Here is a 27,679-nt window from a genome sequence, read left to right as displayed (position 1 = left end):
CCGGCTAGTTTTTTTGTATTTTTTTAGTAGAGACTGGGTTTCACCGTGTTAACCAGCTTTAAGTATCCTATTACTCTCAGAGGTTGACTCAGAGACTATTCCATGTAGAAATACTGAAGGGGTTGTAAAAAAGAAAGAAAAGCAGAAACAAAATAAATAAATAAAAATAACATAGTCATGCTTTGTTTATCCTTCTTTCCCTTGCAAAAATCTGCTCTCTGGAGTCTGCTCTGGCATTTAAGGAGCTTGAAAGTCATCCCTCCCCTCCAACCTCACAAAGAAAAAAACTGAAGAAGTAAAAACCAACAATTCCTCTTAGATTCCCTCAGAGGATTGATGTCAGAGGGCAAACCATTGGCCCCATGATCGCAGAAAAAGACAGAAATGTACAGAGAATCATGACCTAGTGTAACAGAAAGCTTTGGAAAAACCAGCCTTGGGATAGAAAAACTTAAATTGCAACCGACTAGTTGTTTGAGGCTCAGTGTGGATTAATTTGAGCATTAAAAACTCCTTTGAGGACAGGGAGCAGTTTTAAGGGGGCTACCACACAGTTGTGACTTTTACTTCCAGGAGCCCTACTCGGTTTGCACAGTGAAGTTCAGGGAGAAATTTCCTGATGCTTCCAACAAGAGAGAGAAAAATAGTAACCATTCTGAAATACCCCCAGTTACTCTGCTCTTCTAAACAATGGCCTGTCTCAAAAGAAACTATATTACCCAGAGCCCAACAGACTGAGATTATAGCAGAGTCTATACCACCTGGGAGTAGGTAAATACCCAACTCCAACCCCTCTATCCTTTCCACTGCACCTAAAGAGGAAAAGCCCTCAAAACCTAAGAAGCACATGTGGAGATCATGGCCCAGGGGTGGAGGCTCAATGTGGGGCTGAGTCCTAATCATCAGATTACACAAAGCATCCCCCTTCCTCTGCACCTTACCACAATGCCATAGGGCTCCTGTATAATAACAGATGAATGCGATGGAAAGAACTGCATGACCCATACCTTATTTAAGGAGAAGTTTCCAGGAAAACCCAAAGACAACAGCGGGGAATAAAAACAAGGACATCAGGGGGGATGTTAGCCTCTACAGCCTCTAGCTACAGCAAACAGTAAACACAGCTCAGTTCCTAGCCAGATAAACATAAACCCTCACACTAATGGCCTGTATGCCTCATTTATTTAGTACATCACATCCTACTGTCAACAACAACAAAAATTCTCAGGCACACTCAACGACGAGAAACATAGTTGGAAGAGTCAGAGCAAGCATGAGAGCCAGACTAAATATGGAAAATATATGGGAATCATCAGACCTGAAATTAAAAGGAACTATGATGAAATTCAAGAAATCAAAACCATTGTAATAGAAATGAAGAACGAAAAATTAGTTCAATAGACTGGATACAACTGAGGAAAGAATCAGTAGAGTTTGGACATGTGTCAACAGAAACTTCCAAACTGAAATATAAAGAGAAAGAAATATATAAAAAAGAGAGGACATGTCAGGCGCCGTGGCTCATGTTGTAATTCCAGCACTTTGGGAGGCCAAGGCGGGCTGATCACTTGAGGCCAGGAGTTCAAGACCAGCCTGGCCAACATGGTGAAACCCTGTGTCTACTAAAAATATGAAAGAAAAAAAAAATTAGTGCATAGTGGCGCATGCTTGTAATACCAGCTATGAAGGAGGCTGAGCATGAGAATTGCTAGAACTCGGGAGACAGAGGTTGCAGGGAGCCAAGATCATGCCATTGCTCTTCAGCCTGGGTGACAGAGCGAGACACTGTCCAAAAAATAAAATAGAGAGAGAGAGAGAGAGAGAGAGAGAGAGAGAAGACAGAACAGAATGTCTAAGAACTGTGGGGGTAATTTTAATATAAAAGGCATAACATACATGTAATGGGAAAATCAGAGAAGAAAGAGAGAAAAGAACAGAAGGCATATTTGAAGCAATAATAACTGAGATCTTCCCCCAGTTAATGATAGATAGATAGTGTTATGAGCTTAATTGTGCGCTCCTGTTCCCCCAACCTCAACTTATGTCAAAGCCCTAACTCCCAGTAACCTCAGAATGTGGCTGTATTAAGTCACTAAAGAGGTAATTAAGGTCACATGAGGTCATAAGGGTGCGGTCCTAATCCAATATGACTGATGTCTTTCTAAGAGGAAAAGACTCAGGAGATGGCCCTAGACAGAGAAAAGGCCATGTGAGGACACAGGGGAAGGTGGCCTTCTGAAAGCCAAGGAGAGAGCCTCAAGAGAAGTCAATCCTGCCAGCACCTTGTTCTTGCACTTCCAGTATCCACAGCACTTCTACTCTCACTTTTATTGATGAGAGAATAAATTTCTATTGCTTAAGCCATACAGTCTGTTATATTTTGCTATGGTGGCTCTAGTAAATGAATCTACCAAAACATACAACCAGGAAACTCAAACAACATCAGACACGATAACTATCAGAGCAACCACAGACATATCATATTTTCACTTCAGAGAACCAAACATGAAGAGAAATCTTGAAAGGAGCAAGGGTGGATGGGGTGAGGGAAGCCTTACCTGGAGAGAAAAAAAATCTAATAACTGCTTTGAATTTCACATCAGTAACCATACAAGCAAGAGGAGAGTGGGGTGATAGATTTAAAGTCTCTAAAGAAAAAAACCCATTAACCTAGAATTCAATATTTTGTGGAATTATCAAAAGTGAAAGAAAAATAAAGACTTTCTTAGACAAACAAAAACTGAGAGAATTTGTTGATAAAAGACCCGCCTTGAAAAGAATGTTTAAAAACAGTTCTTCAGAAAAAGGGAGAATGATAATAGGTTGAAACTACAGAAAGAAAGGAAGACTATTAGAGAAGGAATAAATGAAGGTCAAACAAAATCTCTTTATAAAAAATTTCTTAAATGATCTGATGGATAAAAATGTATTCACAATGATACCAGCAACAATGTATTCAGTTATAGCCTAAAGGAAAGGAATGACAGCAATACTGTAAGAGATAAAAAGGAGAAAGTAGGAATACTCTGTTATGGGATGCTTGCATTATATGTTAAGTATACAGTGTTATCTAAAAATGGACTTGGATTCATTGTGAATGTATAGTGCAAACTCTAGAAAAACCTTAAAACATTTAAAAGGAATTATTGATACTGGGCAAAAAGAGAAAACAGAATTATACATAATGTTCATTTAAAATCAGAGAAGGCAGAAAGAGACAGGAAGCCAAAAGGAAACTAATAAAAAACAGTTGTAAACATTAATGTAACAGTTACAGATATTAAACCAACTATATCAATAATCACTTTAAATGTGAATGATACACATCAAGTAAAAGACAGGGACTATCAGAGTGGATATAAGAGAACCAACTATATTCTGTTCAGAAGAAACTCGCTTTAAATACAAAAACACAGATAGATTAACTTAAAGGATGAGGAAAGATATGCTGTGCTAAAAGTAATCAAAATAAAGCTAGATTAGATAAATTAATTTCAGACAAAGGCTCTAAAAAAATTTTTCAGGGCTAAAGTGATTTTATCGCATAACAATAGAGGGTTCAATTCTCCACAAAGACATAACAACCTTTAATGTGTATATGCTTAACAACAGATCATCAAAATACTTGAGGTAAAAACGGACAGATTACAAAGAGAAATGGATGAATACTTAATATCATTGGAGGCTTCAACACACATATATCTGTGGTTGACAGATCTAGCAGCAGAAAATCAGGAAGGACAGAATCAAATTGAGCAGCACCATCAATCAGCTGAATTTAATGGCCATTTATAGAATAATTAATGCAACGGCAGAGAGTCTATAATCATCTCAAGTTCTCATGACATGCACCAAGATAGACCACATTCTGGGTCATAAGACACACCTTAAAAATGTAAAAGAGTAGAAATCTTTCAAAGCATGATCTCAAACAACAGAATTAAACTAGAAATCAACAATAGAAAGATAGCTGGAAAATCTCATAGTACCTAGAAACTAAACAATACACTTATAAATAACACATGGACCAAAGAAGAAGTCTCAGGAGAAAATTTAAAGAATTTCAAGCTAAATGAAAATAAAAGCACATTTTATCAAAATTCACAGGATGTAGTGAAAGCAGCGTCTTGAGGGAAATTGAATGTATACATTAGAATAAAGAAAGATCTAAAATCAATAATCTAAATTCCAATATCAGAAAACTAGAAGAACAAAAGCAAATTAAATCTAAACCAAATAGAAGAAAACAAATAATAAAAATCAGAGCAGAAATCAATAAAATTGAAAATCAATAGAGAAATTAAATGAAACCAAAATCTGGTTGCTTAAAATAGTTAATATTGATGAGGCTCTAGCCAGGCTAATTAAGAAAAAAAAAAAAAAGAAGACACCAACTGCTAGTACAATAACTGAAAAGGAGGCCATCACTACTGATGTTCTTTATCCTAAAAATACTAAAAGAATATTATGAACAACTCTACCCCACAAATTTGATAACTTAGGTAAAATGAACCAAGTTTTTGAAAGATACAATCTACCAACATGCACACTAGGAGAAACAGATGATCTAAATAGGCTTGTACTTACTGAAGAAATTGAATCAACAATAACAACTTACCTAAACAAAAAGCCACCGAGCCCAGATAACTTCACTGGGGAATTCTACCAAACATTTGAGGAAGAAACAATACTCCGTACAACCTCTTCCAGAAAATAGAAGCAGAGGAATATTTTCTAACTAATTTTACAAGGCCAGCATTACTCTAATACCAAAACCATAAAAAGACATTACCAAAAAGGAAGACTACAGACCAATACCCCTCATAAACATAGATGCAAAACCACCAACAAAATATTGGCATATTATATCCAACAATGTATAAAATATTTTACATCATGACCAGGTGATATTTTTTCCATGTATGCAGGATGGTTGACAATTTGTACATCAATTAATGTAACCCATCACGTCAACAGGCTAAAGAAAACTCATGCAATCATATCAACACATGCAGAGAAATCATTTGACAAAATCTAGCACCGAGTCACGATAAAGACCCTTAGTAAACTAGAGATATAGGTGAATGTTCCCAACTTGATGATAAAAAAAAAAGCCTACAAAAAAACCTACAGCTAAAATAGTACAAAATCAAAAGTCTCTCTTCTCTCTGCCCTCATGCCTAAGTCAGAGTCTCCTAAAGAGCCCGAACAGCTGAGGAAGCTCTTCCTTGGAGGGCTGAGCTTTGAAACAACCGATGAGAGACTGAGGAGCCATTTTGAGCAATGGGGAATGCTCATGGACTGTGTGGTAATGAGAGATTCAAACACCAAGTGCTCCATGGGCTTTGGGTTTGTCACATAGGCCACCGTGGAGAATGGGGATGCGGCCATGAATGGAAGGCCACACAAGGTGGATGGGAGAGTTGTGGAACCAAAGAGAGCCGTCTCAAGAGAAGATTCTCAAAGACCAGGTGCCCACTTAACTGTGAAAAATATATTTGTTGGTGGCATTAAAGAAGGCACAGAAGAACATCATCTAAGAGATTATTTTGAACAGGATGGAAAAATTGAAGGGACTGAAATCATGACTGACCAAGGCAGTGGCAGAAAAAGGACTTTTGCCTTTGTAACCTTTGATGACCACGACTCTGTGGATAAGACCGTCATTCAGAAATACCATACTGTGAATGGTCACAACTGTGAAGTTAGGAAAAGTTGCGTCAAAGCAAGAGATAGCTAGTGCTTCATCCAGCCAAAGAGGTTGAAGTGGTTCTGGAAACTCCGGTGGTGATCGTGGAGGTGGTTTCGGTGGGAATGACATCTTTGGTTGTGGGGGAAACGTCAGTGGTCGTGGGGGAAATGTCAGTGGTCGTGGTGACTTTGGTGGCAGCCGTGGTGGTGGTGGATATGGTGGCAGTGGGGATGGCTATAATGGATTTGGTAATGATGGAAGCAATTTTGGAGGTGGTGGAAGCTACAATGATTTTGGCAATTACAACAATCAGTCTTCACATTTTGGATCCATGAAGGGAGGAAACTTTGGAGGTAGAAGCTCTGGCCTCTGGGGTGATGGAGGCCAATACTTTGCCAAACCACAAAACCAAGGTGGCTATGGCGGTTCCAGTAACAGCAGTAGTTACAGCAGTGGCAGAATATTTTAATTAGGAAACAAAGCTTAGCAGAAGAGGAGAGCCAGAGAAGTGACAGGGAAGCTACAGGTTACCAAAGATTTGTGAACTCGGCCAAGCACAGTGGTGGCAGCACCTAGCTGCTACACAGAAGACATGTTTTAGACAAATACTCATGTGTATGGGCAAAAAACTCGAGGACTGTATTTGTGACTAATTGTATAATAGGTTACTTTAGTTTCTGTTCTGTGGAAAGTGTAAAGCATTTCAACAAAACGTTTTAATGTAGATTTTTTTTTTGCACCCACGCTGTTGATTGCTAAATGTAATAGTCTGATTGTGATGCTGAATAAATGTCTTTTTTTAAAATAATGTGCTGTGTAAAGTTAGTCTGCTCTGAAGCCATCTTGGTAAATTTCCCCCAACAGTGTGAAGTTAGAATTCCTTCAGGGTGATGCCAGGTCCTGTTTGGAATTTATATACAACCTGCTGGGGTGGAGAAGCCATTGTCTTCAGAAACCTTGGTATAATTGAACTGATAGTTACTGTTGTGACCTGAATGAAGTTCACCAGTAAAAAGGATTACCAAAGCAAAATCATAAAATTATTGGTTATAAAAATGAGTGTTGGCACATCTTATACAATATACTAAATAGAAAAATGGTATCAGATAAAATTACAGATGGGAATGAAGCTTGTGTATCATCCATTATCATGTGTAATCAATAAACGATTTAATTCTCTTGAAAAAAAAAGAAACTAGATGCTTTCCCACTAAAATCTGGAAAAATGCAAGAATGTCCCCTCTCACTACTCCTATTTGCTAGTAAAATAAGACAAGAAAAAGAAATAAAAGGTATACAGTTTGAAAAGGATGAAATAAATCTTTGTTCAGGAAGACATGTTTATCTATGTAGAAGATCCCAAAGAAACAACAACAAAAAAACTCTTAAAACTAAGTGATCATAGCGAAGTTGCAGAATACAAAAAAAGCGGTTTTCCTATTTACCAGCAATGAAAAATTGAAGTATGAATTTCAAAACACAATACTATTTACATAAGCAGCAAAACTTAGGCATACACCTAGCAAAGTATGTAGAAGATATATATTAATAAGAGCACAAAATTCTTTTAAAAGAAATCAAAGATCAAAATCAATGGAAAGATACACCAAATATGTGGATAAGAAGACCCAATATTGTAAATATGTGAGTTCTTTCCAACTTGACCTGTGAATTCAATGCAATCTCAATATAAATCCTAGCATATTTTGAGGATATTGGCAAACTGATTCCAAAGTTTAAGTGGAAAGCAAAAGACCCAAATTAGACTACACAATACTGAAAAAATACAATGACAGAGAGTTGACACCATCAAACTTCAAAACTTACTATAAATCTGTAATAACCGAGGTGGTGTGGTATTGGTCTTTTAAGTGGAAAGCAAAAGACCCAAATTAGACAACACAATACCAAAGAAATACAATGACAGAGAGTTGACACTATCAAACTTCAAAACTTACTATAAATCTATAATAATTGAGGTGGTGTGGTATTGGCAAAAGAATAGAAAAAATTAATCAAGGAAGTAGAATAGAGATTTCAGGAAGAGACTTGGACAAGGTAGAAAAGGTAATCGAATGGAGAGAAGATCCATTTCAGAAAATGGTGCTGGAACAACTAGACCTCTACATGCAAAAAAATGAAGATAGACTACAGATTTTACAAATTTCACAAAAATTAACTTATAGATTATAGACCTAAAAATAAAATGTGAAACTATAAAACCTTTAGAGTATAACATAGGAGAAAATCTAGGTGACCTTGAGTTTGGCAATGACTTTTTAGACACAACATCAAAAGCACAATTTATGAGAAAAAATTATAAGTTGGATTTTATTAAAATTTAAAATTTCGATTCTTTTATATATACCATTAAGACAATGAAAGACAAACTACAGACTGGGGCAAAATTTTTGCAAAACATATCTGATAAAGCACTGGTATCCACAATATACAAGGAACTATTAGAATTCAACAATAAGAAAACAACAACCCAATTAAAAAATGGGCAAAATATAATATCTGAACAGAAATCTCAATGAAGAAGATATACACTTGGCAAATATGCATGTGAAAAGGTGCTCAATATCATATGTTATTAGAGAATTGTAAATTTAAATAACAATGAGATACCATATCTATTAAATGGCTAAAATCCAAAACATTGAAAACATTAAATGCTGGTGAGGATGTGGAGCAACAGGAACTTGCATTCATTGCTGGTGGGAATGCAAAATAGTGTAGCCACTTTGGAAGACTGGAAGTTTCTCACAAAGCTAAATAGTCTCTTACCATATGATCCACTTTCCTAGGTATTTGCTCAAATGAATTGGAAACTTATGTCTTCAAAAAAAATCTGTACATGAAGGTTTATAGCAGCTCCATTTGTAATTGCCACATGTGGAATCAATTAAGATGTTCTTCAATGGGTGACTGGATAAACTGTGGTATATTCATACAATGGAATATTCAGTGATAAAAAGCAATGAAATATCCTGCCATGCAAAGACATGGAGAAACTATAACGAATCTTGTTAAGTGAAAGAACAAAAGGCTCTACACTGTGTAACTCCAACCCTATGACATTCTGTAAAAGGTAAAACTATGGAGATGGTAAAAAGATAAGTGGTTGCCAGGGGTTAGGGTAGGGATATGGATAAATAGGCAGAACACAAAGAATTTTTAGGGCAGTAAAACTAAATGGTGGAAAAATGTTATACATTTCTGAACACCCACAGAATGTATAACACAAAGCATTAACCCTAATATAAACTATGGAGTTTTGTTAACAATTATGTATTAATCTTGGCTCATTAATTGTAACAAATGTACCATATTATGGTAAGTTTTTCATTATAGGTGGTATTGAGGCATTTTATTAGAACTCTCTGCATACTTTGTTTAATTTTCTGTAAACCTTGAGCTTCTCTAAAACACATGAAATCTGTTAACTTTTAAAACTCGGTTCCCTAGAACATGATTTTATGAGTCACTAACACCTGGCTTCAAAAACAGGCATGCAGGGATGGATTCATTAAAAGTGAATGACAAAGGCTTGGAAAGTTCTTCAGAGGACAATAAAATAGAACTGTAGAGGCCCTCTTAAAGCTCTTATAAAACATGTAACTGTCTAAATTAAATGCCAAAGGGAATCCAGATGAAAAAACACACACACACACAACTTGTGTTGATAGAATGGATATATTTGAAAGCACTGCAATGTTTTAAAGAAAAATATAATGTCTACTTTTAGAAAAATGAAGTTCTTTCATTTTTCCCAATATCTTAAATTCTCAGTTTTCTAATATCATAGATAATGGAGTTATTAACGGAGCATGCAGATATTTAAGGCACTGTTATTTTATCAGCTATTCAAGATTCAAGACACAGTTCTAAAGTCATATAGGCTAATAATTTTGTTTGTTTTATGTGTTTATTTCAAAATTCTTTTAAATTAGTTCACAATGTATTTGATCTCTTTAGCTGGTCATAAGTTCCTTGTCATCTCTTCCCCAAAGCAAAACTTTGGATATGGCAAGATTTCTACCAATGGTAACTGACCAACTTAAAATCTGTCCCTGAAGGAAAAAGTACTATTTATCCCAAAGCAGCTATAATTATTTTATGTCAGCCTACAATTGCTGTGGTTAGCCAACTAGAATACTTTCTTTTTGCTGGCCTCTTATTATCATGTATGAAAGATATATTCGTTCTCAATATCCTTTTATTATTACTTTAGTATGGTTTTGGCAAGTAGAACTTCATCTTGTCTAGTTGTTTAGGGGCACTAAGTACGATCTCTCGCCATGGGTCTGAAACCCTTCACAACATACTAGAGAAAAGACAGGCCTTCGGTTGAATATTTACTGAGGCATAAATCATCACCCTACAAGATAATGCGATGTTTTGAATGACTTTAATTGTTTACATTGGAGGTTCTTATGTGGGGAACAAACTTTTCCTTCTGCAACTGTCGTATGTTGGTTTTGCCATACATACCAGAAAAGTCTGTATCTCTCCCACACACATCTCTCCCTTCCATACTAAATACATGTTTTTTTTCTGGCTAAATATTCCTTGTCCTTCAAATTCAAAATTTAATTCACTTCAAAAATTAATGTGGTTACCATGATCTTGACAAAATCTACATTGTCATTAAGGTCTTTTGAGATAGCCCAAGAACGAAATGTAATATTAATTGTCTTACCACTAGGATGGCGTGAGTGATGCAGTCACCTCAGGTGCAAAATCTATGGGAGTGTCAAAAAACTCGGTAATCAAAATAAATAATACCTTAATGCAATATTTGAAAAAATAAAAATCAAAATAAATAATATTTTAGTGCAATATTTGAAAAAAGAAAAATCAATGCAAAAAGTTCAAGTGGACAAAATATCAAATGAACTAGGAATTGGGTGTGATGGGTGAGAGGAGTCATACAAGTAAGTACAGGGGAGGCTCCTGTCTTTATTGGGCATTTCAATTTCTTGGAGTTAAAATCCTATTTGGACATCAGAGATTCAACCCTTGAAAGGAGCCAGCCTAAACACATTGTTCCATTTGTTCTCATTTCTCTTTTTAAAATAATACTTTTAATATTTAGTTTAGATTCAGGGGGTACATATGCAGGTTTGTTACATGGGTATATTGCATGATGCTGAGCTTTGGGGTATGACTGATCCCAACACCACGTAGTGAGCAAAGTCTCCAGTAGGTACTTTTTCAGCCTTTGTACCTCTCCATCATTCCTCTCTACAGAACCCCCCATTGTCTACTGCTCTCATCCTTATGTCTACATCTCCCTAATGTTTAGCTCCCTCTTATAAGTGAGAACATGTGGTATTTGGTTTTCTTTTCTTGTGCTAATTTGCTTTGGATAATGGTCTCCGGCTGTATCTATGTTGCTGCAAAGGACATAATTTCATTCTTTTTCATGGCTGTATAGTATTCCATGGTAAATTAAATGCCACTGTGTAAATTAAATGCCAAATTTTCTTTATTCAATATGCCATTGATGTGCACCTAGGTTGATTTCATGTCTTTGCTGTTGTGAATAGTGCTGTGATGAACATACAAGTGCACATGTCTTTTTGGTAGAATGATGTGTTTTCCTTTGAATATATAGCTGGTAATGGGATTGCTGGGATGAATGGTAGCTCTATTTTTAGTTCTTTGAGAAATCTCCAGACAACCTTCCCCAATGACTGAACTAATTTACATTCCCACCAACAGAGTATAAACATTCCGTTTTCTCCATAGCCTTGCCAGCATTTGTTATTTATTGACTTTTTAGTAATAGCCATTTTGACCGGTGTGAGATGGTATATCATTGTGGTTTTGATTTACAGTTCTCTGATGATCAGAAATGTTGAGCATTTTCTTGTATGTTTGCTGGCTGCTTGTATGTCTTCTTTTGAGAAGCGTCTGTCCATGTCCTTTGCGCACTTTTTAATGCGGTTGTTTCTTGCTTGTTGCATTAAGTTCCTCATAGATTTTTTTATTAGACCTTTGACAGATGCAGAGTTTGCAAATATTTTCTCCTATCCTCTAGGTTATCTGTTAATTCTGTGGATAGTTTCTTTTGCTGTGCAGAAGCTCTTTAGTTTAATTCATTAGTTTAATTTAGTTTAGGTCCCGCTTGTCAAGTTTGGTTTCTGTTGCAATTGCTTTTGAGGACTTAGTGATGAATTATTTGCCAAGGCCATTGTCCAGAATGATATATCCTAGGTTTTCTTCTAGGATTTTTATATTTTGAGGTCTTATATTAATCTTTAATCCATTTTAATTTTTGTATTGGCATAAGGTAGGGGTCCAGCTTCATTCTTCTGAATGTGGCTAGCCAGTTATCCCAGAATCATTATTGAATAAGGAATCCTTTCTCCATTGCTTATTTTTGTTGACTTTGCTAAAGATCATATGGTTATAGATGTGCAGCTTTATTTTTGGGCTCTCAATTCTGTTTCACTGGCTTATGTGTCTGTTTTTGTAATGCATACTACAATGGCTTTTTAATGTGTACTAAAATAGTCGTTTCTAGGACCCTTTGTGTGCAATGTGTGTGCCCAGAGGTACCAGTAAAAACCCTGCCTCGCCTTCTGTTTCAGTTTGCTACAACTGACGCCGTCTCTACTTCTTACCAAAGCTCTCTTGAGCTTTCCTGTGCCTTTGCCTCCAGCCCACACTGAAAGTCCTTAGTGCCAGATCTCTCTTGATGATGCAAATACATCTGGGGAAGCCCATTTCTGACTCCACTTTAACTGGCTTGAATTAGAATGCTTTTTGTACTTGTACACAAAGCATCAGAAATCTTATCTAACTTGATTTTCAAAGAATGGAGTTTATAAAGATACAGACCTTTTAGTCTGTATTGGTTTGTCTTAGTTATTGAACAGAATCAAAACATTCCATTTTTCTATAAAACCAAGATAACTATGAAAAAGCAGTTTTTCATATCAACTGATCTATAGAGGCTTATGTTCAGCATAACCTACTTGGTAAGTTCAAACTGGGGATGGAAACAGATCAGGATGCTAATAAAGTGAAATAAACTTTTTTTTTTTTTTTTTTTTTTTTGAAATGGAGTCTCGCTCTGTCACCAGGCTGGAGTGCAGTGGTGCAATCTCGGCTCACTGCAACCTTTGTCTCCCAGGTTCAAGTGATTCTCCTGCCTCAGCCTCCGGAGTAGCTGGGACTACAGGCACCCGCCACCATGCCCAGCTAATTTTTGTATTGTTAGTAGAGACAGGGTTTCACCATGTTGGCCAGAATGGTATTGCTCTCTTGACCTTGTGATCCGCCCGCCTCGGGTTCCCAAAGTGCTGGGATTACAGGCGTGAGTCACCGCACCCAGCCAATAAACTCTTCTGTAGCCTGCTTTATGCAATAGAGTCCCTGTGCCCTAAAGTTGTCTTAGAAAAGACAGCCTAAGTAGTTACTATACTTTGGACCTCACAGCCCAAGTACATCACACCATCAATATCCTCTTTAAAAGACAGGGGTGAGGTTTTATAAAAGTATGTTTTAAACAAATGCCAGTAGGAAATTCAAAGTTGGATAATTCATATTGCTGCTGTAACTTATTTTCATTAAAAAGAAAAATCACAGAAAATGGAGCATCATTGCCTGCAGGTACAGACATGTATGGTGTCTGAGATCATTGTTATTATCTTCCTCTCATTTTTTTCCCATATCATCTTAATGGAATAATTACATTATTCTTTACTTGTATATAATTCAGGCAAGCTAAGCACAACCTCTAATGTTTCTTCAGAGGAAACAAAACCCACACATAATGATTAAAGAATAAGTTAGTTACTGTAAGTAGCAAGTATTCCAGGTTTGGGGAGAAAGTGTAGGACATGATCCCCTTGGAAATGGACACCGATGGGTGGTAACGTGTGTGGGAACAAGAGTGATTCCATCTTAGATGCTAGTCCGCCATGTTGACTCCTGACTAACCCTGAGTCTGGGAATGCCTCCAAGATGTCTAGTTGATGATTTACTCTCTATGTAGAAACACTTATTTACTCTGAATTTCCCCTTTCCTCCACAACCACCTTTGATCTTGTTGCATACATCACCCATAGCTGTGACACCCATAGCATTCTTTCAGCCACCCACTCATTCCTTCCAGAGCAAATACACTTTTCCCCCAGGATATAGAAACTCTGGATCTGGAAGGCTGCAGTGCGAAGGCCTACTTTTCTTGTGGTCACTCAAGACCATGCTTCTGTCTGTAAGTTCCCCAATAAAGCACCTTTTGTCAACAAACTGGATTTTTCTGCTCTGTTCCTTGGTTTCTTAGCTCCTTCTGCGTTTGGTGGACACTTTGCATGTATGTCCCTTTCATGAAACGATGTGAAACTTATAACATTCAGTATTTTGGGACGATCTACTTTAAGAGATGTTCTGTAAATGATTTGCTGTGTAGGCCATGACATTTCCTCAGGCTCACCACTGAAACATCATCCTACTATAAAATGATAAAACATGAGCTTTAAATGTGAGCACTCTAACATATTTATATGAAAGACACAACAGATGGGCAGAAAGAAACACTGAAAATGGGAATTTTTTTTTCTTTTTAAATTTTCTTTTCTTTTCTTTTCTTTTTTTTTTAGATGGAGTCTCACTCTGTCACCCAGGCTAGAGTACAGTGGCACGATCTTGGCTGACTGCAACCTCCATTTCCCAGGTTCAAGTGATTCTCCTGTCTCAGTCCCCCAGGTAAGCTGGGATTACAGGTGCGCCCTACCACACCCTGGCTAATTTTTGTATTTTTAGTAGAGATGGGGTTTTGTCATGTTGGCCAGGCTGGTCTCGAACTCTTGACCTCAGGTGATCCGCCCACCTCAGCCTCCCAAAGTGCTGGGATTATAGGCGTGAACCACTGTGCCCGGATGGGAATTTGCTTTTCAACAGGGAAAAGAGGCAGTATATCTGCCAGGCAATCATGATGACAAGCACAAAACACTGATTTCAATGTATTGAGTATGTGAGAGGACCAATACTAGCTTCCTTAGGTGTATTAATTTGAATTATTTTAACAACTTTAGAAAGTCAACATTATGATTTCTGTTTGAAAAGTGAGCAAACCGAGGCTCAGAGATGTGGCATGCCTTGCCTAAAGTCACACAGTTGGTATGTGGTTATGACAGCATTTATGGTCAGGTCTGTCTGCCTCCAGTGCCTGGATTTTTCCTCTATGAGCTCCCTCTTAGCTGTTCCAGTGTTCCTCCACTAGAATTTTATATTCTTTGGTGAGACAATCTCCAGGCATTATCCTAGGTTGAATAAAATGCTCCACAAAGTTCTCCAGCTCAGATCTACAAATCAGTAGTTGTTTTGTAAAATAACTTCTTTCTCCAAGGACCTCAGTTTTGAGGAATGTGTGCCCTGGACGAAGAAACTGGCATTCTCGCTACTGGAAAGAAATAATTTTGTCTCTGTATTAATTTTTCGGTATTCTGGTTTTTAGACTTTTTTGTTCATGAGTTAGGTTAGTTTCGACTCTTTTGACTGGAGCCTGACCATTCTTGGATGATCTACTAAATTCAAGTTTCTGAAATGACACACATGAGAGAGAGCTTTATTGATTTTCTATGAATTTTCTTATATTTTTTTCTTCTTACAAAATTGTCTCTCCAGGAGCAATACCAAAGAAAGACAAGCTGCCACAAAGCTTCTCACTGCCTTTGTATATTATGCTAGCTCCTCTGCCTCAAACACTTGCTCTGCCTTCTCATCTGAAAAATCACTCTTCTGAAAATCCAGCTCAAATGCTACCAGTTCTTTTGCCAAATCATTCTGGAAGACCCTAGGGAAAGTCAATTTCTCATTCTTTTAAACATTCGTATGATTTTGCATATACCACTCTCCTAGTCACTTGACACTCTACAGTAACTCCTGTATAATTCTACTTTCCCATCTAGCCTGTGAGTTACCCAATGGTGTCAAAGAACTCAGTCACCTTTGCGAACCTAGCATCTTCTACTGCACCTAGCATAGGAAGAAAAATACTGAATAAACACTTGCAGAAGTGACATCTAAAAACCACGCAATCTTGTCTTTGAAAACTACTGTTCAGGAAGATCTAAGAAGATGAATACTTACTAGGGGCTCTTTTTCTCCTTGAAGCTTGACTGAAATAATGGTTGTTGAACCAAGTTTGTTCTAAGTTCACTGAACTTGATTTATTAGCATTGAATTTCCTTTTTTAGCCTTTTTTTTTTTTTTTTTTGCTTGTAATTGGCCTCTCCATGTGTAACACAACCCTCCACTTATAAAAATCATAGGATGCTTCATAGAACAGTGAGAAAAGCGGACCCTCGGGAAGTCAAGGGACTTACCAAAAATCACACAGCTAAGTGGGAGAGCTGAACTAGAACTTTGGTTCTGTGGGCCTCTTTTTTATTCTTTCTAGTAGGTCAAGTTGCTCTGACAAAACAATAACCACTTTAATCTTCTTTATAGCTCTTTAACCTAATCAGAAGGCTTTCTGTAATAGTTGCAGAGGGCACCATACCACAGAAAAAGTTGTCACGAGGTTTGGTAACTTTCCAAACAAAGTCGCTTATAAATTAGACGTTAAAAATATCGGCCCCATCCTGAGAATTGTGATTTCCTTTTCTTAATGAAAAAAGCAATAAAATGCAAGTACACATCCATCTGGACATAAGGCTGTCAATAATTAAATAATGAGAGATGGCACTGACCATAATCTGTGTTTTCCGGCTCCCAACAATTTGATGGCCAAAAATAGGGCGTCTGTGGAATGAAAAGAAGTGGAACCCAGGTTAGACAAATAAAAAATTAGTGGAGTTTCTGGCTGGCGAACTGCATTTATCTTCCACAATTCTCTATTTGTTTGCTATATATTTTATAATACAGAACATGTTCCAAGAGAGACATTGTAAACTCTTTGTCTACATTAACTTTGCTGACCAATTGCTCAGCTTCTAAATATGTGTAGCAAGCGGGTATGTAACATGTCATTCCTTTGCTGTAATTTTGCACCAACTGACATAAAGGCAAAAAGGTCTGATTGTATCATTCAAACAAAAAGTACTCATCCACAGAGAGGACTGAAAGAGTATTATGTTCAGCAAGACCCAGGATGAAATATATTTAAATCTAACATTGTTTTCTATGACTCATGTATCTCAACACTGCTTTTGATAGCTCCAAAAAGCTCAACGAACCGATAGACTCTCTCTGAGATCTGACAATGATTTGTCTGGCTCCATTAGTCATATAATGCGGTTCTCAGCATTGTCCAATGAGATTAAAGCAACTTTTTACTCTCACTTTTAAAGACATTTCCTAAATTCCTCTTGTAACTAATTTCTACCATTTAGTAGTGCAACAGGGTGACTCGAGTCAACAGTAACTTCATTATACATTTGAAACTAAGAGTGTAACTGGATTGTTTGTAGCACAAACAATAAATGCTTGAGGAAACGGAGATCCCATTCTCCATGATGTGATGACTTCATGTTGCATTCTTGTATTAAAACACCTCATGTGTTTCATAAATATATACGCCTATTATGTACCCACAAAAATTAAAATTAAAAAATTTAAATTAAACAATCCACAAAACAGAAATAAAAATAAAAACATTTCCTTACAAAGACACCTACTGCTCTAAAGTTTTAAACTACACAAATCAGAGATCTTTTTTTAAAGGAATAGTGTCTTAATTGAGTGATATAATCTATAATAGGCAGAATCCGGATTCTGTAGAATTCTAGAAACTGATTGACTAAACTACAAAGAAAATGTCTGACCGAGAAAAACTTTATTATTATCATTAACATTTATATTTTCCAAAAGGACGTTCCTAGCCCTGCTAGTTGAACATGCGTGGCTCCTGACCACAAGGAAACTTGAGGATCACCTGCCTCCTTATCAACCGCCAGTCCCTGGAATGATGAGGCCTGTAGGACTCCCTGTAACAGTGATGGCAAATATCAGAACTGTGGGCTTAATTCTCTCTGTTAGCTATTTATACTAACTGGCCATGTGCAATGAGAATATTTGGAGTCATCTCTGATTATCTGATCATTTTCCCCTCTAGAAGAGAGACTCTAAGGAGGGAAAATGGGTAGATAGGAAGAACTGTTTGAATCTCTATAGAAAAGCCTTTCCAAACTGGCTCAGAGGCCCCCCGACCACCATCACCCAGGGATTTTGACTTACCCTCTGTTCTTTCTTGGAAATCATAGTAGTAAAATAAAGAAGGCTACTAATAGTAGTTTTGTGAACATGAGAACAAAATCATCATAGGAATTTTGAAGAAAGAAGAAAAGATTGAACCGCTAGGCAAAAGAGGAAGACTTTATATGGGTCACCCTCAGCACCCCAATCTCACTTCACTCCATGGGAGATGAAGCTTCGAGAATTTGATTTCTTAAAAATAAAATTGAATCAGGATTCTAGGGGAGCCATCGGGGTCAAAGTAGTTAAAACTTTGCTTTCATGTAGGGTGTTACTTTATGAGATGCTTCTCATGGAATGCGCAGTTCCCTGGGTTGTTTCTATATTTTGGGGAGGATGCATGTGTATGTATCGGTGTGTGTGCAGGCGTATCTATTTCTCTAAACTTAAAATACCTATCCTAGTCAGACCAGCACCTTTTTTCCACAAAAGCACGAAAAATATTCTCAACTGCATTCTTATACTTTTCTTCATTCTTCAACATTTATTTTCGTGAGAATTTAATGACAGTAAAATTAAAGCATAAAGCAATTTTTTCTTGTGATATTATGTGGAAATGCCACTAAACCAATGTTCTTCACTAATATTGGAAGATTTTTTCTAAGAAGTAATGCTTTGACTTGTAGTAAAATATAAGAGAACAACAAACTCATAGTTTTTTGGAATTTAAATACATACTTTTATAGTTCTACTATACATTAGGACATTTTAATGCATGAGTTTCTTGATTTTTCAATATTGGCTTCCTTAGCTAGGATGAAACTCATCCAAAACTGTTCAACTGTTGTTCGGTAACTGTTGGAGCATATACTAATATATTGAAAGTCACAAAAGAGAGCTAAAGAATCACAGCAGATCTCAATGTCAATTAGCTAAGAGAGGATATTAGACAATTGTGACCTTACAGTAAATTTAAAAAATTACATGATGAAGACATGTACTACAAATTTGAGACAAATATACAAACTGTCATGCCAGTGAATTCAATATTTCTGTTTGTCTCAAACTAATGCTTTGAAGACTCTTCAATTTTTTTTTTTTTTTTTTCTAAATTTTGAAACAGAGTCTCTCATTCTGTTGCAAGGCTGCAGTGCAGTGGCGTGATCTCGGCTTATTGCAACCTCTGCCTCCCAGGTTCAAGTGATTCTCCTGCCTCAGCCTCCCAAGTAGCTGGGATTACAAGCATGCACCACCACGCCCAGCTAATTTTTGAATTTTTAGTAGAGACACGGTTTCACCATGTTGGCCAGGATGGTGTCCATCTCTTGACCTCATGATCCACCTGCCTCGGCCTCCCAAAGTGCTGGGATCACAGGTATGAGTCACTGTGCCCGGCCTAGATTCTTAATGATGGTCAGACTCTCAGTCATTCACTGGAGAATTTGTAAACACGGTATCCCAAGTTTTCTATTTGAATTTGTGATTTTAAAATATCCTTCTAAGGAGTTGAATTTCACTTCAGTATAATAAAGAACTTTCACTGTTTGGAACCAACATAAAAATAGAAGTGAACACCTTGAATAATAATGTGTGTTCCATTATTAGAGCTCTTCCAATACAGACTGGTTAATGACTTGGTAGACATTATAGTAGAAATCCAGTTACCTCTGACTTTCCTGGTGCTTTTTAAAAATCTTGGTTTTAGAATTCTAATATTATTAGACTTACAAATGTGTTGTATTTAGACACTATTTCAAATATGGATGCATCATTAAAATATGTAACATCTAATATTTAGTACTAATGTCATTTTAATGTGTATATGTATAGATAATGTTTATTTTATATCTGCCTATCTATCTGAGCACACTGAACTTGACAACTCTCTGTCTATCCCTAGCAGTTATGTAATTAGTATGTCATTTGTACCCATTCCCTTGCTTTGTTCTAAAGCCCTTTTAAAAATTCCCTCCTTTTCTCCTGTGTGTATGGTGATCCCTTCTTTTACATGGCTTTTTTTTTTTTTTTTTTTGACAGAGTCTCACTCTGTCGCCCAGGCTGGAGTGTGGTGGCACAATATCGGCTCACTGCAACCTCTGCCTCCCAGGTTCAGGCTATTCTCCTGCCTCAGCCTCCCGAGTAGCTGGGATTACAGGCACAGGTACATGCCACCACACCCAGCTAATCCAGCTGATTTTTCTTTTTTCAGTAGAGATGGGGTTTCACCATGTTGGCCAGGCTGGTCTTGAGCTCCTAACCCAAGTGATCAGCCTGCCTTGGCTTCCCAAAGTGCTGGGATTACAGGTATGAGCCACTATGCGTGGCCTCATGTGAGATTTTAGACCCATGAGCATGACTAAGACATGTAAACCTTGTCTGCCTACTACCTTTTTTCTGGGAATAGAGATTTCTTTAAAAATCAGGAAGCATTTATCACATATAAACAATTTATTTGCTGATCACCAATAATTCCTAGTTGTTAAAAATTTAACTTTGGGACTACAAGTTACTTTAATAATATGCTATTTTAAGCTACCATTAGTGCAAGTTTAGCTGTATAAAGCATAAAGCTCCATCAATATAAAGCTTTTGCAAGTTAAATAATTTAACTAAGTGCTTGATAACAGGTCAGTATCACAGTTCCAGGAGGCAGCTGTATTTCCTTCCAGCTCTTAAGTGCAAAACTGTCCTACGATTATTTGCCTTGGGAGAACTGAGTCCTAAGGAAGGAGCAGTGAGACTGTTCTATGAGGACAATAATCTTTAAAATGATTTTTTAAAGCAAATGATTAAAGTGATTTTTAAAGCATATTTCCTCTTCGTTCTCGGTTTTCCCAAACAAATTTTAGGTACTGCGATTACTATTCAGTCATTTATGTAGACATAGAGCATTTAATAATATTTAGAACAAGTGAGAAGAAGGCTCTAAAGTCTGAAAGTTGGACCATGGGGAGAACCCTCCAGCAAATACCTGTTGGAAATGGGTTAGAGTTTGACAACTGGCATTTTATGTGCCTTAATTTTATAGTCTAGAATCTGCTAGTCAGTTATTAATGAGCCATAATGTCTACTGAAATGTAGAATACACTTTAGGTAAATCAATGTGAACTCAAGTGTCAAGTATACTTACAATGACTGAAATTAGAGTCCACAGTCATTGCCTGAAAGAATAATTGCATCTGTGTCATTTGCAAATGACCTAGAATGACTCTTATCAGTTTGCAAGTTATCTGAGGTGCCCTGTTGCAGTTGAGTGCACACACACACTATATCATCGTGTCAATCTTCACAGACTTGTAGAAGAGCCTGGATGCCAAGAGTTTATATAATTAGCTGAATCCTATCTGGAGCTTCAGACAGTCCCATTAACATTTACTTGGGCTGAAGATGGTCTGGATCACAGGCAAGGGTCAGACAGAGGAAGACTCTCTGGTCTTCCCAAATGCCATTAAGTCACTTTCTGAATTTCCCTTAAACTTTTCATATAAAATAGAACTTCAGTCATCACACAATTTAGCTTTCACACATCATCTTGACTAAGCATACTTTATCTTTCTCTGTGTTTATTGCTTTTTGTGTCTTTAGTTTAACGTTAATCAGTTTCTAACTAGCCTAAGTCAAAGTAAAATAAGTCATAGTTTTTAAAAGTTCTGTTCAAAAGAAACCTAATGAACAAACGAAATGCAGGCTTCTAGTTTACTGTTAAAGAACGTTTCTATTAAACTTACTTGAAACCGGTAAAAGGTGCCATCATCCTTGAGTGTGAGGACATGATCTGAGATTGGAAAGAAGTAGCCATGGGCAGCCATTAACGTTCCCAAATGGAGCGCCTCCACTGTTTTATGAAAACAAACAAAGAACATAAAAAATCCTTTTAAATGTACTCATTTATAGGAATGTAACGTTTCTGTGTGGTTCCTTTTGTCAGATACAGTAAGTTCCTCTTCAAAGATTTAATTTCTGACTTCCTTGTTCTTTGCTGTCGAGATCAACTTCCTTGTCCCTTCTCCTAAACTATCTACTCTGTAAACAACTACTCCTACCAGTCTCAGTCTGTAACTCACATCTCTTCCTTATTTGGAAAGAGCCCTCTTTTACTCCTGGCTACCCATTCTGTAAACTGCCCCTCCCACTGAAACAGCTCTTCCCGCTGAAACTATGCTTTCTGACTTTGCTGCGCCCTGACATGCTCAAACATGCCTTGTACCATAATGGACAGCCTCTCCCTTCCCATTAATTGAATTCCCATTAATTGAATAATTAGCCATATTCAATTTTAAACAGTAGCCAATTGGGTTAGTTTAGATTGTGCGGTACAACTCCAGCCAATGGGGACAGGACACAGGAGCAGGGACTAACAGCATTAGGGATAAAAACCCCTTCCCTCCTTTGTTCAGTGTGCTCTCGCAGTGGCCAGAAGTGCGAGCAGCACCCTTCTGCAGAAGTAAATTTGCCTTGCTGAGAAATCCTTTGTTTGAGTGCTTGTTTTCCTTGTGACTCTGAGTTCTTGTTTCTAACACTTTAGAGCACATTCTTGGCATTCTGAAAACCTGACTTCATGCTTTTACTTCTTTTTTCAGCTCTTTCATGCAAGATACTAACATGGTTCTAGTTAATGGTAGCAAGTGCCAAACCAACCTCATCCCATGACAACCAGCCCATGAGAAGATAAAGTTAAGAGACGTTAAAATGGGGAGGCTCTTCTGAATCTGTAGAATCTGTCTCCCTCATTTTATAGACATGTGTTGGCCCTGTGTTAATATTCTCTCACAGGCAGTTGCATTTTGTCACTTATATATCACTTTAAACTTTTAAAAGTTTTCAATTGCATCACCTCCATTCTCCATATCATAGCTATCTAGTACCATCAGTAATGTTTCTAATGATACGGACCATTATTTTGTGATGCTAACAGGGAATATTAAGGCATCAAGGACCACCTCTACTACACTATTGAATCTACAGACTGGTGATTGCAAAGACTGTTCTAGCTTTTACTATTCTATACGGTGTTCTAAATATGGAGTGGGATAGAGTGGGAAGAGATTTATTGGACAATGGAAACATTTAGTCTGAAAGTAAGGCTATAATACTCATACTGTCTATAGCCACCAACAATTTCTTCCAACAAAAGGGTTAATAAAATTTGGTCAATATTTACTACTGCATTTGTGCAGAGATGACATAAAGTTTTCTAACTTAAAGGCTAGAAAACATGAAACTATGCAAAATAGTTTTCTACCCCAACATAAAAATATATGTACAGTTGTCCCTTGGTATCCTCAGGGGATTGGTTTGGGGACCTTCACAGATACCAAACATCAAGGATGCTCAAGCTCTCCAGTTTGCCCTCCCACATCTGTGGATTCTTGATCACGGGTGATCAAGAATCCACAGATGTGGAAGTCATAAAAGAGAGGGTCTACTGTATTTAGAAAATATCAAAGAAGTTAGATTTAGTTATCTGTTTATGTATCTTTATGTACAATTCATTTATAAATTTACTTCTGTTTCTTAGTCAAGAAGCTAGGATTCTTACAGCAGTTTCAGGATGACATGGATCTATCTATATCTCCAGTCATCAACCATGGGGAGTTTTTACACCTCAGTAAGAACTGAGTAACTAAGCAGCTAGCTATGGTACAGCAAAGCATAAGAATCCCATCCTTCTACCCCTCATACCTACATAAATAAACAACTTGTTGTTAAATTTTTATCTATTGTGGGGTACTATGATGCCCCTTGAAATTGTTATCTAGCATTTTGCAAACATTTCAATTGATAACTTCTACCTCTGATCTCTCCCTGCATTGTTCTTGCTGACAATAAAAAACAAGTGCCAATTATTCTTCATTCTTTGCCCTGGCTTTGGAAGACTGTTACTAAGTGATCCAGCCATCATCTTCAAACTCCCAATCAAGTCTCTCTGTATAGAATGTTGTTTCTCTACAGAGGAGCATTTTTTCATCAATTTTGTGTGTGTGTGTGTGTGTGTATTTTCATCATTTCCACATCCTTTCAGTTCAAAGTCAAGGCCTTCTCAAAGTATGCATTGCTCATCGCAACATGCCTACCTACCCTTGTTAAAATTTTGGTGCCAGGGTGTCATTGTGGAAAGAACAAGAACTTTGGAGACACCCACTGTCTTCTGTTACTTTCATTCTCTGTGCCTCCCCCATCTATTAATAAAGGTCATAAACCCAACTGGCAGGATTGATGTGAGAATGACATAAGCCCACTCGTAATGAAATTGGAATCATGCTTCCAGTCTGGTAGATACTCTGTATATGGTAGCTACTGCGCTTCATTATTTACACACAAAATAATTTTTATTTTTCTACAAACCACTTTCAGAGAATCTACTTCCATACATTTGCCCTCCACTAAGTTGAGTGAATATTTCCAACACACACAAAAAATAAATGTTTGAAGTGATAGATATGTTAATTATTCTGATTCGATCATTGCACATTTCATGTACTGAAATATTACTCTGTACCCTTATAAATATGTAACAAAAGTTTTAAAAAGCTAGGCTGAGTGAGGGAACCTGACAGTCCTAAACAGCCATGTTCATCAACATCACCTTATTCTTTTTTTTTTTTTTTTGACTGTCTGTAAAATTAAAATGATAAGAGGATCTATAAGGACAGTTGGCCCATAACAAATGAGCAGGTGCTTATAGTTCTGGTTGAATTCTGAGTCCCTAAGTACCCCTGCGGATGAATGAAGAACATGCCATCCCAAAATACCCCAGATTGTTTCAAGTTGAAAACACTGGAGAAATTGTAGTTTCAGAAAGGGCTAGCTGGCCTATCTCTTCCTATATGCAGCAAGCCATAAAGATTCCTCTGGGAGGGGTATCTTCCCTTTGCCAGGGCAAGAAAATAGCTCTTATCACCAGAGACTGGGAGTTGGGGGCTGCGATGAACCTGAATAACGGGCTGGGTGCGATGGCTCATGCCTGTAATCCTAGCACTTTGGGAGGCCAAGGTGGATGGATCACTTGAGGCCAGGAGTTCAAGACCACCCTGGCCAACCTGGCGAACCCTGTCTCTACTAAAAAAAAATAAAAAAATAAAAAAATTAGCTGGGCATGGTGGCAGGTGTCTGTAATCCCAGCTACTTGGGAGGCTGAGGCATGAGAATCACTTGAATTTGGGAGGCGGAGGTTGTAATTAGTGGAGATCACACCACTGCACTCCAGTCTGGGCAACAGACCAACACTGTCTCAAAAAATAAAATAAAATAGAATAAAATAAAATAAAATTTAAAAAATTAAAATTAAGAAACTTAATCAAGTAACCCTTACTTTCCATTAGTTTTATACCCCCCATATATCCCCTAGTGATTCTGCTAGAAAATTTACTGCCTTCAGCCAGATTTTGTTTGTTCTGTCATTTTTTTCTTAAATTTATTATTCTTTGTCTAAAAAGTATAGAAGTGTCTTGCTTTGGCCATTTCTTCAGACTTCACTCTCTTATGAAGATCCCCATGTGCGTGTAAAACTAATAAAATGTGTATGCTTTTCTCTATTAATCCGCCTGGTGTCCATTTGGTCTCCAGATCCGCAGAAGAGCTTAGGGTAGTTGCAGGTGATCTCTGACTTCCTTACACCTGTCAAGTAATATGGGGTGCAGCAACATGTAACGTCCTTTGCAGGTCTTCAGAGTCAGGTGGCCCATCTGTCTTCGTATAGCCATCTTTATTATTTTAGTCCCAGCAGTCTGTGGTCTGGGAAGAGAGTGTTAGCACACCTTCCCAGAAGAGAAATTAAGTTATAGCGCGTAAGGAAATCTGCAGAGTATAGATGCAAGAAGGGAAAACTGAGATGCCCAGGAAGATAGACAGTAAGAGGAGCTTCTGAGTTCTAAGCATAGGAAAGAGTGTGACTAAAACCAAGCCAAGAAACAACAAAAAGCAACTGGGTGTTAAAGTGTTGATGAGGATTAGAAAAATAGAGTGAAAGTAAATATAGAGATGCTACAAAAAAGAAAAACAGAAGTGAATGATCATAAGACTATTCTTGGCTCCTGCATCTCGTTAACTACTAATTTACAAGTTATATGCTTCTAGAGTGCGAAGTGTATGTTGACAGGTTCTTCTTCATGTAATACTACCATAATGAGGCATTAATACATGCTTGCAAATGAGAATGAATGAATTAGTAAAATTCCCCTTCCTTTTTTGAGGTACAATATTTCGGTTTGATTTGATGATATGCATTCTCATTTTACTCCTCTTCTGAGTGATACTTACGTTCCATAACTTCATGATTAAGGAAAATCTGTTTTGATACTTTTGCATCATGTCACGAATTTAGTAGAAATATACTGGTGGTGATACAGGTAAGAACTAAATTTAATTTCTATATGAGTCACACATATTTCATATGTCAAGGTGAAATCAAACCTTCTGACTTAATGGTTAAGAGGATTGATCTTCTAACAATGCTTACAAATGATTCTAAGATTTTTGGTCAAATAATCATCTAGAGGTACTGAAATAATAATAGATATTTTGTGTTCATTACAGGATCTCCAGAGAATACAGCTCCAGAGTAGGATAAATGCCTAGATGAAAAACCAGAAAGTTGGGGTGAATTTTTGCTTCATTTAGGATGACAAGTTTAGCACTCAGCATATCCATGGCAAAAGTAGCAAGTGAATCAATATTTGCTGAATCAATGAACAAGGACATTTATGAGTAAATGACACATCAAGAATATTAAAATCCTAACATGCACAGAAAAACACCAGACTAATTATTGTGTCTGATAAGCTGTTGAGGTGGGGCTATTGTAGCTATTTTGTTGTGAGAAAAGATAATAGTGATATTGACATGATAAATGCCAGTAAGAGGTCTCAGAGTGGACTTGGGGCAGTATTCTCAAGAGAGACTTGTTGACTGTCACAGACAAACATGGCGCCACACTTCCCTGTGGTCCCACTGCTCCTAAATCTTAGCACCATCTTAATCTAATAAGAATCCACAACAATCTTGGAACAAAGTGTTGAAAGAGTTTAATGAGTAATCTATCAAGATCACTCTCCCAGTAACGGCACACCAGATGGCTCAGCAGCATCACGCTTCACAGCAAAATAATCGCTAATTAATCTTCTCGTACATGTGTCATTCTCTTCACCCACACAGCTAAAGTTCAGCGATAAACCTACTAAAAAATTCCAGTTTGTTTTTCTGTTTGGATATTCAAGCCATGAGCAAACTGAGAAACAAAAATCAATCTCCAAACACCTCTGATTAGGTGAACAGCCTAGAATAGCTGTGTTAAGCCTGATGCCATCATAGGATGATTTCACCCCAAACCCTAAAGGAATGGTATTATCAGCATCCTCTGAGAGCGAAGAGGATTCTCCACAGCATAATTTGCTTTTGACCACAACGACTTCAAAACGTTAACAGGATGAAAACCATAGTCTAAAAGAGGCTTGAGGAACTCCAGCGGCGCAGTCGGTTAGTGCATGGTATTTATAAAAGAGGCTTGAATACTTGAGTGTAAAGTACCCTAAGTTTACAATGTAATTTTAAAACTTACTAATGTTTTTCTTACCCAGAGGCTCAACTTCTTGCAGCCTCCTCTTCTTCTAAATACAGCTCATAATTTTGAAATGATTAATAAAATGCCTCCGAGTCAAGAAAATGATAATTTAAAAACTTCATTGAATCCTATATTTTCTCACTATCATGTTATTTACTTGTATTTATGTGCATGTATTAAAATTTTTTTCATTTCCAACACCGTATAAGTACGATTAGTGTGTGGGGAGAAATATTTTAAAAGAAAATCTAAAGAGAAAAAAGACGGCAACT

At 37.2% G+C, this 27,679-nt stretch overlaps 1 protein-coding gene across 18 annotated transcripts in view; it reads right to left on the bottom strand.

The window, feature by feature from the left end:
- RGS7 (regulator of G protein signaling 7) overlaps positions 1-27,679 on the bottom strand; it is a 581,407-nt gene that overhangs the window by 132,303 nt on the left and 421,425 nt on the right. For 15 of the 18 annotated variants that reach the window (XM_023216275.1, XM_023216276.1, XM_023216273.1 and 12 more), the window contains 2 exons: positions 21,577-21,683; positions 16,405-16,456 (listed from right to left, as the gene is read on the bottom strand). The exons of the other annotated variants lie outside the window; for them this stretch is intronic. In XM_023216275.1, the coding sequence (XP_023072043.1) occupies positions 16,405-16,456; positions 21,577-21,683 (159 nt within the window). The remainder of the gene's footprint in view (positions 1-16,404; positions 16,457-21,576; positions 21,684-27,679) is intronic. 18 annotated transcript variants of the gene reach the window in all.

This window comes from Piliocolobus tephrosceles, chromosome 1, assembly GCF_002776525.5.
Source record: "Piliocolobus tephrosceles isolate RC106 chromosome 1, ASM277652v3, whole genome shotgun sequence".
In the NCBI taxonomy this organism is placed as follows: Eukaryota; Metazoa; Chordata; class Mammalia; order Primates; family Cercopithecidae; genus Piliocolobus; species Piliocolobus tephrosceles.
This window is presented reverse-complemented; position numbering and strand designations above follow the sequence as displayed.